Genomic DNA, 13,569 nt, shown 5'->3' on the forward strand with positions numbered 1-13,569 from the left:
CGATCCAAAACCATTTTTAAATCAAATTCGATAAGAGTGCAAATACTTGATCGATACTGCGGAGTAAGTATCGAGTATTTCGTACAATGCAATAACACTGTAAACTTGGCGAGTACTTTGCGTGTGTCCCGCCTTCCAGCACAGTTTCCAACACTCTACAAACAGAAAAAATAGTCTCAGGCATTATGCAATTATACAAGGTGGTCTCGTCGGGAGCCGTAGTTCGTTCGTGTTGTCCGTTATCGTCAGTGCATGCTTGCCTGTTGATGATGAAGGTTTTTCACGGACGAATTTTTTAAAATATATTCTTAACCCTTATGTCCCGACAACAAAAAAATTACATATTGCATAATATATAAATAGCACAGAATTAGCAGTAATATTTATATATTATGTAAAAGAACATTTTAATATAACTAAAAATGTTGAAGACAAATTATTAATGGCTGCATACAATTTAAATATTAATATGTCAGTAAAATCATTTTATTTTAAAATTTAAGCCCCACGGGCCTGTAAAGGGTTAATCAACATCAACATATGCCGTCTCACTCAGACTCACTATACTATGTGCCTTTCACTCGCACTTATTGCTAGCATACGTTAAGGGACTGACTTTTGCCGACGAGACCACTTTGTAAAATTGCATCATGGTCAAACGAAAGAGGTTCCATGGCCATATTCCGATCCAAAACCATCTTTAAATCAAATTCGATAAGAGTACAAATTCTTGATCGATACTGCGGAGTAAGTATCGATTATTTCGTACAATGCAATAACACTGTAAACTTGGCGAGTACTTTGTGTGTGTCCCGCCTTCCAACACTCTACGTACAATAAAAATAGCCGCAAGTACCAGATGTTCGTGGACGACATTCTGCAAATGATGGAGAGGCTGAAGGAGCGGCTTTCAAGAGGATACTGTTGTATCTGCAATCGATAGTGGAGAGGCGAATGCTGTCTGTAAAATAAAGTGAAATCTGGCCGATGCACGCCACATGGAGCAACTTTGAACGACTCCGATTGCCATTTGCAGGCGACATGTATTTCTTATTTCTGATGCATATGGTACGGTAAACGTTTCCAAAATCTCCGAGTTGGCAGGTAGACGGATGGAATATCTACTAACTTTACGTGCTGCATACGCACATGATAATTGCTTTATAAATTACCCAAGTCCGTGGCCCAGCGGACATTGCCAACGTCACGAGCTCGTAAATCAGAACGTGTCGAAAGGAGGATTCACGAGTTCGATTATGTGATCCTTCCTCGAGCTTACTTTTCGTTGGATAGAAGTCTATAAGATGTCCAAAAAATACTACCCTAAGCGCATGCGCAACCATGATGAATCGCCCTAAGCAGATCTCTCAGGATTCTATGATAAGCGGCTAGTTCTGTCCATTTCGAATCATATTGTAGCAGCCATGGTCCGCAGAGGTCCACAAAGATGTAAATTCCTTCAACCATGAAATGAAACTAGAGGAATGACTGGAGTAATAATTCTCGGAAGCTTATGGTATTTTTTATAAATATAATATTACTTACTACCGCTAAAAGTATTTTTGTATTGCAGTCACAAAGTGCTTACCCAATGGATTTACTAACCAGATGCACTGTCCCACAAACCGAAAATGATTAATGATTCTTAACAATTGACTGGACAGAAATGTTGATACCATGATCTTGATTATAAACTCGAGTAGCAACTCAATCCTGCATCGAGCTTTAATTAACAGATGAATACATGAGCAAATGATTGTGTCCTTTAGAACCGCAATCGGGATGCTGGGCTGTAGCATGACGAAGTGAAATGAAGAAAGAGTCTGTCTCCCGATTAAATTTGATTGTCAAATTTGAATGGGTTTTTCAGTCTTTCACGAATCTGTGTCTCTCTGTGTGCTCTTCAAATCCGATTATGCGAACGAGACGCGTTCCATCCGCGAATTACATTTGAGGGACATAAAATGCAACATTATTCTTGTGGCCGTTGACGTTGGAGAGGAGTCTCCTTCCTCGCTGCTGGCCACTGCCATTCCGTATAAGCCACATAATATTACCCCACTGTCACAGACCATTCCAGACCAGAGCGACAACCCTTCACATGGATGTCCAGCAGGCGGCCAGAGGATATACATATCAGACAGCAAAAAAATTTCGTCCGCCGGCATTTGTCGGATGAAGGTGGGGTCGGGGCATGGGCTACGGGATCTGCTGGAGGGGCTGAAGCTATAAAATACGCGAGCTTTTATTTATAACGACATCAGAAATTAATCTTGCATTATGTCTGCGCGTGTGGAACTCCACCTCCGCCTGCTCGTTTGCCCGCTCCTTTCAGCTTATCCTTTTCATGAAGTTTGTCGTACAGGCTAACACATACTTATACACCTGCTTACCTTCCCCATATTCACCCAGGCGACCAAAGCGTCAGTTCTGTAATGGTAAAAGGACAGGAATGAGCATTCAAAGGAAACAAAGATGAGCTAGTGGCCCTGCTGTTGATCCTGGCAGCGCATATGCTTCTCTTACTCAGTTACTCAGGTCTTAGATGAAGGTGGGCGCTCCTCGATTACGTCTCGGCCAGCATTTGGATGGTATCCGATATTCGGAGTAGCCAGGAATGGCGCCATAAATGCCCGCAGTTTCTGTGTTCAAGTTTGTTAAGTTAATCTCCATTAGATAGATGTTTAACAGATGCTCTTTATGGTATCCATATATAAGCACCTGTGCTAGTTTGACCTGGAGGTCGGTTCTGAAATACAGAAGAAATGTGGTATTATTCCTCCTCTTTTGATAGTCCAGTTATTCTATGATCTACCATTTCGATCTACCATTTGCAAAAAACTTTTGTCTGGTGTGTGCGTATGCGTTTGTTGGCTGGCATCCATTATACCATTCCTCGTTTGTCAGACATGTGAGGCAATATCGCTTCATCTCCATCTTCCAGGTAGGTGGCCCATCTCCTTCGCTTCATCGTTTTTTCGTGCTCCTTGACATGTCGTGCGGCTCCGGGCCCGTGTCCGGGGTTGTTCATGAAAAATTACAACTCTCAGCATCAGCCGTAACGTGCGATAAATTCCATGAGGCACGGAGGCACATCTACACACATTTGTATCTCTGTGTTCTGGTTGATTTTTGAAACTCCTGTGCGTGTAGGATAATTCATTGCTTATTATCTTTTTTTGGAGCTGCAATTTTTGGGGCTTACCTTTCTTATTACTTCTGATTCTGTGCTCCCTCAGCTATATCTTTTTGTGCGTGGGTTGGGTGGATCTGGGTGGATCTGGGTGGGGTAGAGTAGCGGTAGATAGCAAAATGCTTTATTAATTTAGTGTGTGCCAGGGCAGGACTATCAAGATGGGGGCCCACACAGGCCACAGGCGAGGAGACGGTCGGCTGGCCGGGTGGACCGGGTGGAGAGGGTGAAAGCGTGTTAGCCAGACAATCGAGCCTAATGATTTATGAACTAGGCGCTGAGCATAGCCGCAAGGATATATAGCCATGGCCAGGTCCTGGCCCTGCTCCTGCTTCTCAGCCTGCGCCTGGCCATGGGCATGGGCTCTCTGCCAATTTTCCTTTGCCTTGGTCTGCTCTGCCTTTAGTGTGGCCGTGGTCTCTGTGGCGGCGTCTTCCCTGGATGCCCTGGATGATATATGATGCTGTAGTTTACCGACTGCTTAAATGAATTTTTCACACTGCAACCATTCCATGCTGTTGACTCGGAACAAAAGTCACCCAAAGTGCTGCTGGCTGCATGAAGAACGTACAAAACATACCGGAAAAAACGATGAGACTGCCATGATCAAAACGGTAACAATTACGGGTGTTTCTCTCTAAATGCAAACAGGCTTCAAGGGGCCCATGAGTGTGCGGATGACAATAGTTATTAAGACACACATATGTATGCATGCATATGTCAATTCCAAGAAAGTTCTGGAATGAAACGGTATTTTATTAGCTTATTCCTCTTTTGAGGCGTTTACTGAAGTGCGTGATCGGCCAAAGAACTCCAGTGCTTCCACGGTACCTGCTATAGACAACAATCGTATTAATTAGCCCAAAGCTCCGAAAAAATTGGTTTACGGCGCAACTTTGAGCTGCTACTAGTAAACTATCGATAAGTATGCAGTGCTCTATAGCACAATTTTGTGGTAGTACTGGAAAATGTCACTTAGAATTAGAATTTAAAAAAATAAGAACATAAGCTAAATATGTCTGAATACGCACTAAATCGCTTAATCGAAGAGCGTAAGCAATGGCAACAGCTACCATTGTACGGTTTTACTGCCCGTCCAACGAAACTGATTGATGGCTCCGTGGACTATATGACTTGGGATTGCATCGTACCGGTCGAGAGAGGAATGCCACCGACTTGCCTCCGCTATTGCGTGCAGCTGAGTTTTGACATCCACTACCCGGCATCCATGCCGAAGGTGCTCTTCGAGTATCCCATTTTGCACCCGAACGTGGACTGGATGGGCTACATGACTATGCCGGACTTCAACCCGGACATGCCGAGCACTTCGCTCAGCATTGAGAAGATTCTTTTGACCGTGCAGAGCATGATTGACAAACCGAACATGAACGATTTTACCAAGGAGCAGATCGAATACTGGTTTGCTGTCGACCCCGATTTTTTCCATGTTGAAATGGAAATGAAGGCAGTTGTGATTGCAGAAGCTGATTCGTCGACGCCAAACCACAAGCGGGATGACGAGGACATGCCGGAACAGAAGATGAATCAAATATCGGAATCCAAAAATATACTGATGACACAGATGCAAATCAACAATTGAACACATAGATAAATAACTAAAATACACATGCATCTAAATTGTATTATCAGTTAGCAATGCACAATATATGATTTTGTTGGCACTGCATTTACCTTGACAATTAATGGGATGCCCTTTTCGCTGAGTCATTGCCGAACCATAACCTACCTCATACTTTATACAGTAAAACCGAGGGAAGGGAACTAAAACTTTTGCAAATGTCATGCAGGTGATAGAGTGGCTGCCATCCTTGCTGCATAGCACAAGCAAAAAATCCTGGGACTGCGAGTGGGAGGAGGAGGGGGAGGGGGAGGGGGATTGGTGGGCAGTGTGGGCAGTGTGGGCACAAGCTTAGACGTGCACTTGGACGAAACGCTTTTGCCGGTCAACTGGAAAAAGGGATGCGGTGCTACATTGGGCATGGGTGTGGTGCCAGTTTTTGTCAAATCAAGTGGCCACTTATTTCAGGGCGTCGTCATTAGCTTTCAACTTTTGCAAATTGAATTTGGGAACGTTCAGGATGTCAGGCCAGCTAAGCGAATGGATGCAGAATGGATGCCTCGACTTGGCGCTGCCCGTCCTTCTCTCTCTTTTTCCACGTACACCTCCAGCTCCAGCTCCACCTCTAGCTCCAGCTCCATCCCTGCCTCTTTCTCTCTCCGGTACATACTACAGTCAGCTCGCCCGAAAATAGCAGTCCCAGTGCTATTATTCTCTTGAGTAGAGACCCATCTCGTTGGAAGCTTCCTTGCCTTGGAAGGGGAAAGCAGGCGCTCCCTCCCCACTTGGGAGTTGTTTCATGTTTTTAAGTTCACTTTAAGTAGCTCAAAGTTAGTTTTTATGCTCGGCACACGCAAAACTTGGCTATCAGTTGATAAATAGCTGAAAAGGCTTTAAAGTCACCATCCTGCCCCCGGCCATCCTCCTTGTGTCACCATCGACCATGGTTTTAATGAAGCATTCGGCGTGCCAAGGCGCCCGAATTAGCTGGGATCTCGAGACTGTCACTGGCACTGGCACTGGCACTGGCACTGGGACTCAGCTAAGTGCTGAGCTGCTTAAACGGCTTTGTACATAAGTATGCATGTATATCCATACGTAATACCTATATATACATAAATATGTATGCCTGCAGGCAGAGCATATAAATAAGTTAGACCGTCTACATGGATTCTTCATGGCAAGCATAATATGCGCACAAAAAGTTGGATATTCTCTAAAAAATGTATACAAGAACGTATGTCTACAGTACACACAAAGACATAATAAATATACGAGAAAGTTTCCATGCTGGTGAGCCCCGTAGCAACAGTCTGGGATGTGTTTTCTTCGGGCTTCTCAGATACTATTGGCTTTTCTTTCGCTCAATAATAAAACCATCATTAGTACTTTCGTGGACTTATTGGAAGTGCATCCACTCCATCCACTTTCTCTGTATCCAACCAATGCGAAAAGTGTATGCAGCAGCGGAGACCTTGAATGAGATAAATTCTTAGTTAAATGAAAACAATTTGGCTTCACGTATCTAAAATTACCTGCATTTTTAGAGGTGGGTACATATCGAGGGGCATTCTGCAATAAAGATATGCATAATTGCAGTTAGTTATCTGTTGACTTCATTGAAACCACATGCTAAACTTACCTGTATGGTACAATCACTCTTGTGTTTTAAGAACATTCATTCTCTCGGGTGTATTCGATTGTAGGCCTTGGTCCGTCCCGTGTAGAGCCGCTTCTGCCTCCGAAATCGTCAGAGCCTGATGACGCGCCTGGAAATAATACAAATCGGGGTTTGAAATATAACAATGATGGACTTCCGTATGCATCGCATCACTCAAGTCCGGATGGGCGTGAGCATGAGCTGTATGCTGAGACCCACCAGGTTCCTGCGCTGCAGCGTCATGTGGCCCCAGAGTATGTTGGCAGATGAAAGCAAGTGTGTTCCCATGGCCTATTGTCTTCGCCTGGAACGGTGCACTTCCAGATTAGATAATTTGGCTTTGGTTGCGGTTTTCCATACTGCCTTTTCTTAGGGCAGGCCGTAAAACCGCACAGCGGGCTCTTGCGGCACAACGAGAGCTGCTCCATCAAATGGTCAACAAATGTCATAGTTTTCTTTACTTTAGTTTCAATTTTCTCGACGACTTTCTCCACTAAAACAGTTCATTGTGAAATTGACATTTCTGCTCAGCTGCATGAGCCTTCGGAATATTATTTAATAAATTATAATTGCAAATTTTTCCACGCTTTGTCCAAGAACATTTCCAACACTACGACACCACAACCAGATGCCGCATTTAAACGATATACCGTCAGCCGATAGTTGATCTAGTTCATGCAGCTTTTATTTGGTAATTTGTTTATTGCATTTATTGTTTATTTTATTTTATTGCATATAGCACATTCCCACAAAATCTTATTTTCTGTACATCTTTTTGTATTTATTTTTGAATATCTGTTTAGAATGTTCAGTGTTTGCGGTAACCCCAACTCAAGTGGTAGTCAGTATTTTTTCCACCATTCCTGTTACATCAGCAGCAGCAGAGCGTTGCCAATCGGATCTGGGATCAAGAGGCGGCCAACACGTCAAAGACCACTTCGAGAGTTTTTTAACTTGACGCCAGTTTTGAATGAGACAAGCAACGGGGGGCTGTCCCAAATGTTGGAGGAGGATTAACCAAAAAATACTGTTCAATCGGAAAATTATATAAATGAATATTCAAATGATCTCTTATACCTCTTCGCCAATGATGCTCTTGGAGCTTTTCGGCTCCGGTTCCGCCTCCGGCTCCGTCTCCGGCTCCAGTTGTTTGACACTGGAACTCTTTTGGTATTCATGGCATTCATGGCAGCGCTTGTTGTTGCCTGTTTGTGGAGTAAACCAAACCAACGAAATCTGAAAGCAGCTCAAAAGAGGGGGAAATAAAATAAAATATAGCAATGTTGAGCAGAATCAAGGATTCAGCTCAAAGGCAGGACCAAGGCAGCAGACAAGGCAACAGACAAGCCAGAACAACAAAAACAATGACAAGATATTCCCAAGATACATATATATATATATATATGTATGTATGTACTATATGTATATATGTAAGTGTACGCATAGGGAAGCCGAAAGAGCTGACAGATTTATTACACTGTCAAACAGAAGTTTGATATATGAACTGGAATCATTTAATCATATTGCGTTTTTCATTCGCAAATTGATTGAGGCATCCGAACATTGTCTCCGATCTCTAGAGAATTTATTGAAGGAATCTCCTCTTACTGTACTTACATATATCTCGATGATTGACAAACGAAATACTCGGTATTGAAAAAACGAAAAAAAAAACTCCGTAGATACTCGAAAAAATGCCAAAAAATATCTGTGATATAATGAAATCAAATCAATCTCAATATCTGGGTTTGAGTTGCCCACACATACAGACACACGACGGATACACACACAGCCAGGCACAGTGGTGCTTCCTATGTATTTTCTATCTCCCCGAAGAAGAGGCATCCACATTTTGTGGGTCAGTGTGTGGCTTTGGGAAAATCTGTGTAGGAAACCGAAACTTGTCCAGTTGCTATAAATACAAATTGGATAAAATTGCAGTGCGTGCCGAAAAATAAGAAGATGCCCAAGCCGGGCACAGGCACAGGCACAGGAGCAGGAGCAGGAGCAGCACAACCACTCGTGCCCTCCTAAAAGAGAAAAGAGGGATCAGATTAAGACACTGGAATGCGGAACGTGGCCAATATGCTGCTCCTCTTTGGCAATTGAGGTTTTTGCTTTCTGCTTTCTGCCATCTAACATCCCCCTACCATCATTACCATCATCGAGCTGGAATTTTTCGCAAGCTGGCGAACAGCTCTGGCACGCTACAACAGTTGGTTGTCCTGGGCGATGATGACAGATGGAGATATACAAGGAGTAGGGTGAGTAGCTGGTGGCAGGGGCAGTGGCAGGGGCAGGGGCAGGGGCCTCTGCTAACTAATTAAAGTGCGTACATGTGCCACGCCACCGCTCTCGCACGAGTATCCAGAGATCTGCCCCAATTCAGTTGTTTGGGGGACATTTTTGGAAATTTTACAAATTAATTTCATGTTTGAAGCAAATTCGTAAACAAGTCTTAATGTGCACTAAAGCGTGTATTTCCAAGGGTGCTGTCTTAGAGGCGGGGTCGGGCCATGGGCATGGGCATGGGCATGGGCATGGGCATGGCATTGCCTAACCACCCATCTAATAATGTCGGGCGCCCGCCAGACATGAATTTAGCATTTATCTAGCGCCACTTGAACAAAGTTCTCGTCCTCGTCCTCCTCGTCCTCGTGCTCAGCGTTGGCATTGGCGTTGGCGTAGGCGTAGGCGTAGGCGCCCCCATCGGTGGTGCCGTGCCTACTTCTTGGCTGACAATGAAGATGGAGATGGTGGCGGCGGCACAAATTTTAGGGGATGAGGAGTAGGGGACTGCCTTGGTGTGTGGTGGGGTGCTGCTTGGTGGCCTGGTGTCCTGGTGGCTTGGGGTTGAGCTAATTTCAACGCCTCTTAAGCGCACAGTGGTTGCACACAGCTTGGCCGTCTATCTGTCTGTCTGCCTGAAGTGTGGCAAAGTCAAGGAGCGCCGCGGCTAGAAGTCCCTGCTGGGGGACAGAGCCCACAAAAGAATACTTTAACATTGTTACGGATATATTCCGACTTTTGAATACACCAGCATAGACAATGCCTCTGGGGGGTCTTCATTTGGGGCATATGTACTTTCGCGCCAAAGGAACTTTTTCGAAAATTTAATTGAAAGTGAGGTTAAGCTGCTGTTCAAATTGTTCACTCACAAAGGAATATTTATAGAAATAGCAAGTGTCTTAAGTCAGTAAAAAGGAGATTTCCGGGTCGAGTCCGAAGTTATCCAGCCTCCTTCTCCGCCACATAATCGTATTGCAATCGTAGACAATTTTTGCACAAAATAAATCCAAAATGCTGCACAATTTTTTAAGGGATCTAAATTTTAATTAGAACATTTCTTCCCCATTAAATGGGGTCTGTCATTTTTGTAACAGCTCTCATACCAGTGTGCACTTGATTTTGGTTCCATGGGCTTGTCAACAGATTCTCCTCTCGAGTGGCGGGGACTTCTTTCATGGCTTTCATGGCCAGTAATTGTCGTTGTTTTTTGTTCTTGTTGCTGTTGTTGCTTTAGATGTGACGGGGCAGGTTTTTGCCATTTTGCCAGAGCCATGTTCGAATTTGTTTCAATTCCAGGCCAGTCATCAGCTCCATCTCCATCTCCATCTCCAACTCCAGCGCCATCCAGCGACACGTACGAGGCATGAAGTCATGCCAGCGCCAGTGCCAATGCCAGGGACCCAGCTAGGGCTAAGGGCATGTCGATGGAGATGGAGATGGTGCCGATGCTGATGGTGGTGGTGGTGGAGCAGTCATGGGAGCTGCTTTTGGTGGCCAGTCAAGAGTGAAACAGCGCTGTTAATATAAAGTAGGTAATTGAGATGGAAAGTGAACGAGGAGCGGGGACGACGGCTTCTGCTGCTGCCCCCTGCTTTTACCTCTGGCTCTGCCTCGAACTTGATCAAATTAATCAACTACAGTGGACGCCACGTTCTGCTTCTGCTCCGGCTCCGGCTCCTTCTACTTCTACTTATACTTATACTTCTCTGTGTTGTTGCTCTCTTTTTCGCCGTGCTGATTCAGCATTCTGGCTATAAAATCATGCGTGGGTCTGTAGACAATGAATGCACATAAAAATAATAATTGGAATTGGAAATGAAAACAATTTTCATGGCCTCCGGCTCGACTCGCCTCGACTCCCTTTGGTTCTTGCCCACATGATGTGGCACAAAAACTTCAACAGCAAAAGAGAAAGCCATATTTGTGAGCTTGGCTGTGTATGTGTGTGTTGGTGGCATCATAATTCCAATTCCAATTCCAATTGTGTGCAGGTGCTGGCCCCTGAACTTTTCCACTTTTCCACTTTTCCTCTTTCTATTGTGGAAATTCCCAGCCATATCCCGTTTGACCTTATCGACTTTTGTAAGCCTCGGCACAATTATCGCCCCATGACACGGGCGAACTCGGGGGAACGCGGGAGAGGGACTCTCCAGCCAAATCGAGTGTGGGACCATTTCAATGCTCTGCAGAAGCCAGTCGAGCCCGTAATGCGCTTATCAGTGTCACCCACACTCACACACTCGCACCGACAGCTCTCCATGCTTCCTTTGCATATGCATGAGCCTTTCACGGCGACCCATGTGGCGTATGCGTAATGTTCGTATATCAGTCTGCCGGGGCAGGGCACCCATGCGGCGTATGGGTAATGTTTGCGTAACCGTCTTCCACTTAGCAAGTGCTTATTTTCAGCTAGAACAAGTAACTGAAAGTAGAAGCAGGAAACAGTCTTTTTGTGGGGTGGAAAACGATTAAGAGAATGATATTCCTCCAACTCTCGGGGTATTCGGGGTGTCCGGGGAGGCGAGGGAGAGGCCTGGTTGGTTCAGCCAATGAGGTTTTTGTCAAAATATGCCTGTGGATTGGGGAAACTCTTATACATAGACAGACCCCCGCTTTCAAGCCTGGGATTTTCCAAAAGTGTCTCCATGAGGCAGCTATAGAGATCACAGGATCCAAGTCCTATGCGGAGACTTTGCCCCCCCAGCCAAGTCCCTGCGTCAAGCCAGGGAATCGAGCATGGGGCATTGGGAAGAGGCACAACACAACACAACACAAAGGCGTAAGCAATCAAAATGAATTTTTATGCCGCATTTTCGCAATGCAGGAGCCGAGTGCCACCTAAAAAAATATGTGTATGTTACCTTTGGACCTATACACTCCATCTCTTGCCCCAGCCGGCAGTCGGAAACGGCCTCGTTGCATTCCTGCAAACGAAACCCAACCAAAGACCGAAACCGAAACCGAAAACCCAACAGAACCGAACACATTTACACATGTAAGTGCATAAAAAATGTTTATGAATTTCAGTTTATGGCGCGTAAAACACGCCAATAAATGTACCAAGGCATTAAAAACGCCTTTCTCCTCGCTACTCGCTACCCGCACCTCGATACTGGGCGCACTCTGGGATCCCGGGTCCCGGTTCCCAGTCCCGGACCCGGTCCCACCCGTTGGACTTTGCCGCACTAATAAACAATCAGAGATGGGCATAAAGTATGGGGAATCGGGCCAGAAATGGCCAAACGGCAAACGACAACGGGGTATTCCCCATATTTTTTTTGCCTCCTGTTTCCCCCAGGCGTTTTTTTTTTCGTTTCTTTCTGCTCCTTTTTGGCCAGAAGGTGTTAGTCGGCCCGTTGGCGCAATTCTTGTGGGCGCATGAATATTTATTCAAAAAATATATATGTATGTACATTTGTACATATGTATGTATATTCTTTATACTTCTGTGTGTGTGTGTGTGTGTGTTTCTGTTTCTGCTGTTTTTCTGTCTGGATGTCTGGGGTTCCTTCTTGTATTGTTCCTCGTGTTCTTGCCTGCGTTCTGCCAAATGCGCTCTAATGCACTTTACGACACTTTATGGCAGCTGTCTGTGGAGAGGGAGAGGGGAGGGAGGGGGAGCCAGGCAAATGTAAATGATGGCAAATTGATGGCAGCACACATATGTGACTTGCCTCCTTGTGGCAGCATACATGCATGTAGGTGGAAAGGTTTCAGTCCAAAAACGTGACTGATTATGGAATCTTTTGGATAGAAATAAGGTTCCATAACGATTAAACTCTCCAATTCCTTTAATATACTTGGTTGTTTATCCTTTGGCTATGCTTTGGTTTAATTGAGAAATTAAATTCCATATATATCAAGCACCGTGGTATTCCCTCGCTTGTTTTAAGGGATGAAATATTTCCCGAACAAATCCTTTCCCTACCTGGAGCCCCCGAACAGTTGGCCCCAATTTCCGGCCCACAAATGACACCAAACATTTGCCGAAATTGCACTTTTTTTTTGCTTGCCTGCCTGCCGGGAACTCTAATGAAAGCCCTGGACAAAGTCCTGTCTCCTGTTTTTGTGTGGGCTCTTGATGCCGCCTGCCGAGCCTTGTCAGGACTCGTTTGGTTCTTCTAGCATTCAAATGGGTCTCTGCGACTTTTTTTATCTTTTTTTTTGGGGTTCGCCCTACTATGCAAATCGAGTGGGCGGGTGGCCGGTCGGTTTCCCCTAGGACTTTCCCCTAGGACTTTCCCCAGTACTTTCCCCAGGACTTTCCCTTGTGCTCATCCCCTTCTTAGCGTCGCCTCAATCTTTGTTTGGTCGGTGCTTCCCCATTCCCTTGGTTGCTTTGGTTTCCTCTTTTTTGAGTACTTAACGCCACGAGGAATCGTCCGAGTCAGCTGAAGCGCAAAAAATGCGAAAAACATGCAGAGAATAAAAAGAGGGAGTGGTCGGGTGGATGGGTGGATGGGTACGGATATAGACAGGATAAGGAGGAAGGACGTGGACAGGGGCACTGCGAGAGAATGGGAAAATGGGTGGCGGCGCGTGTAATCAAAGTGTTTGGCTATCAAAGATTCAGCGGCTTCTCCTTCTCGGCCAGAGAGCAAAAGTTATGCATAAATTTTGGGCACCATCACGACTCGTCCGCCCAGTTTTCCGCCTCTTTGCCAGATCCTTGTGCAGGGCCCACTCCACTCCTTTGCAGGCCAAAATCAATACCGGAAACAAATTAGTTTCGTCTTAAAAGCCGCACAGCATCAAAACAAAATTTCCACAGTCAAAGCAGCCCCAAGAACAAGGCCACAAAAACAGGCGAAAGGACAAGCAAACATGCAATACAAATACATATACTGA

The 13,569-nt window shown here is 45.1% G+C and overlaps 1 protein-coding gene and 1 long non-coding RNA gene across 2 annotated transcripts; one reads left to right on the forward strand and one right to left on the reverse strand.

Moving 5' to 3' along the window:
• The first annotated feature begins 4,208 nt into the window (after positions 1-4,208).
• On the forward strand, positions 4,209-4,793 carry LOC6598232 (SUMO-conjugating enzyme UBC9-B). The gene has a single exon (XM_002023338.1). The coding sequence runs from the start codon at positions 4,209-4,211 to the stop codon at positions 4,791-4,793; it is 585 nt and encodes a 194-aa protein (XP_002023374.1).
• Positions 4,794-6,115: 1,322 nt separating this feature from the next.
• LOC113566128 lies at positions 6,116-6,676 on the reverse strand. The gene is made up of 4 exons (XR_003408952.1): positions 6,652-6,676; positions 6,415-6,541; positions 6,308-6,344; positions 6,116-6,246 (listed from the first exon to the last, which is right to left on the reverse strand). It is a non-coding gene; the product is annotated as an uncharacterized LOC113566128 (long non-coding RNA).
• Between the last annotated feature and the right edge of the window lie 6,893 nt (positions 6,677-13,569).

This window comes from Drosophila persimilis, unplaced genomic scaffold, assembly GCF_003286085.1.
Source record: "Drosophila persimilis strain 14011-0111.01,24,50 unplaced genomic scaffold, DperRS2 tig00000579-arrow-pilon, whole genome shotgun sequence".
Taxonomy (NCBI): domain Eukaryota; kingdom Metazoa; phylum Arthropoda; class Insecta; order Diptera; family Drosophilidae; genus Drosophila; species Drosophila persimilis.

Bases quoted from the DNA above. Each gene is read 5' to 3' on its own strand.
- LOC6598232 (XM_002023338.1), top strand. From the start codon at position 4,209: ATGTCTGAATACGCACTAAATCGCTTAATCGAAGAGCGTAAGCAATGG.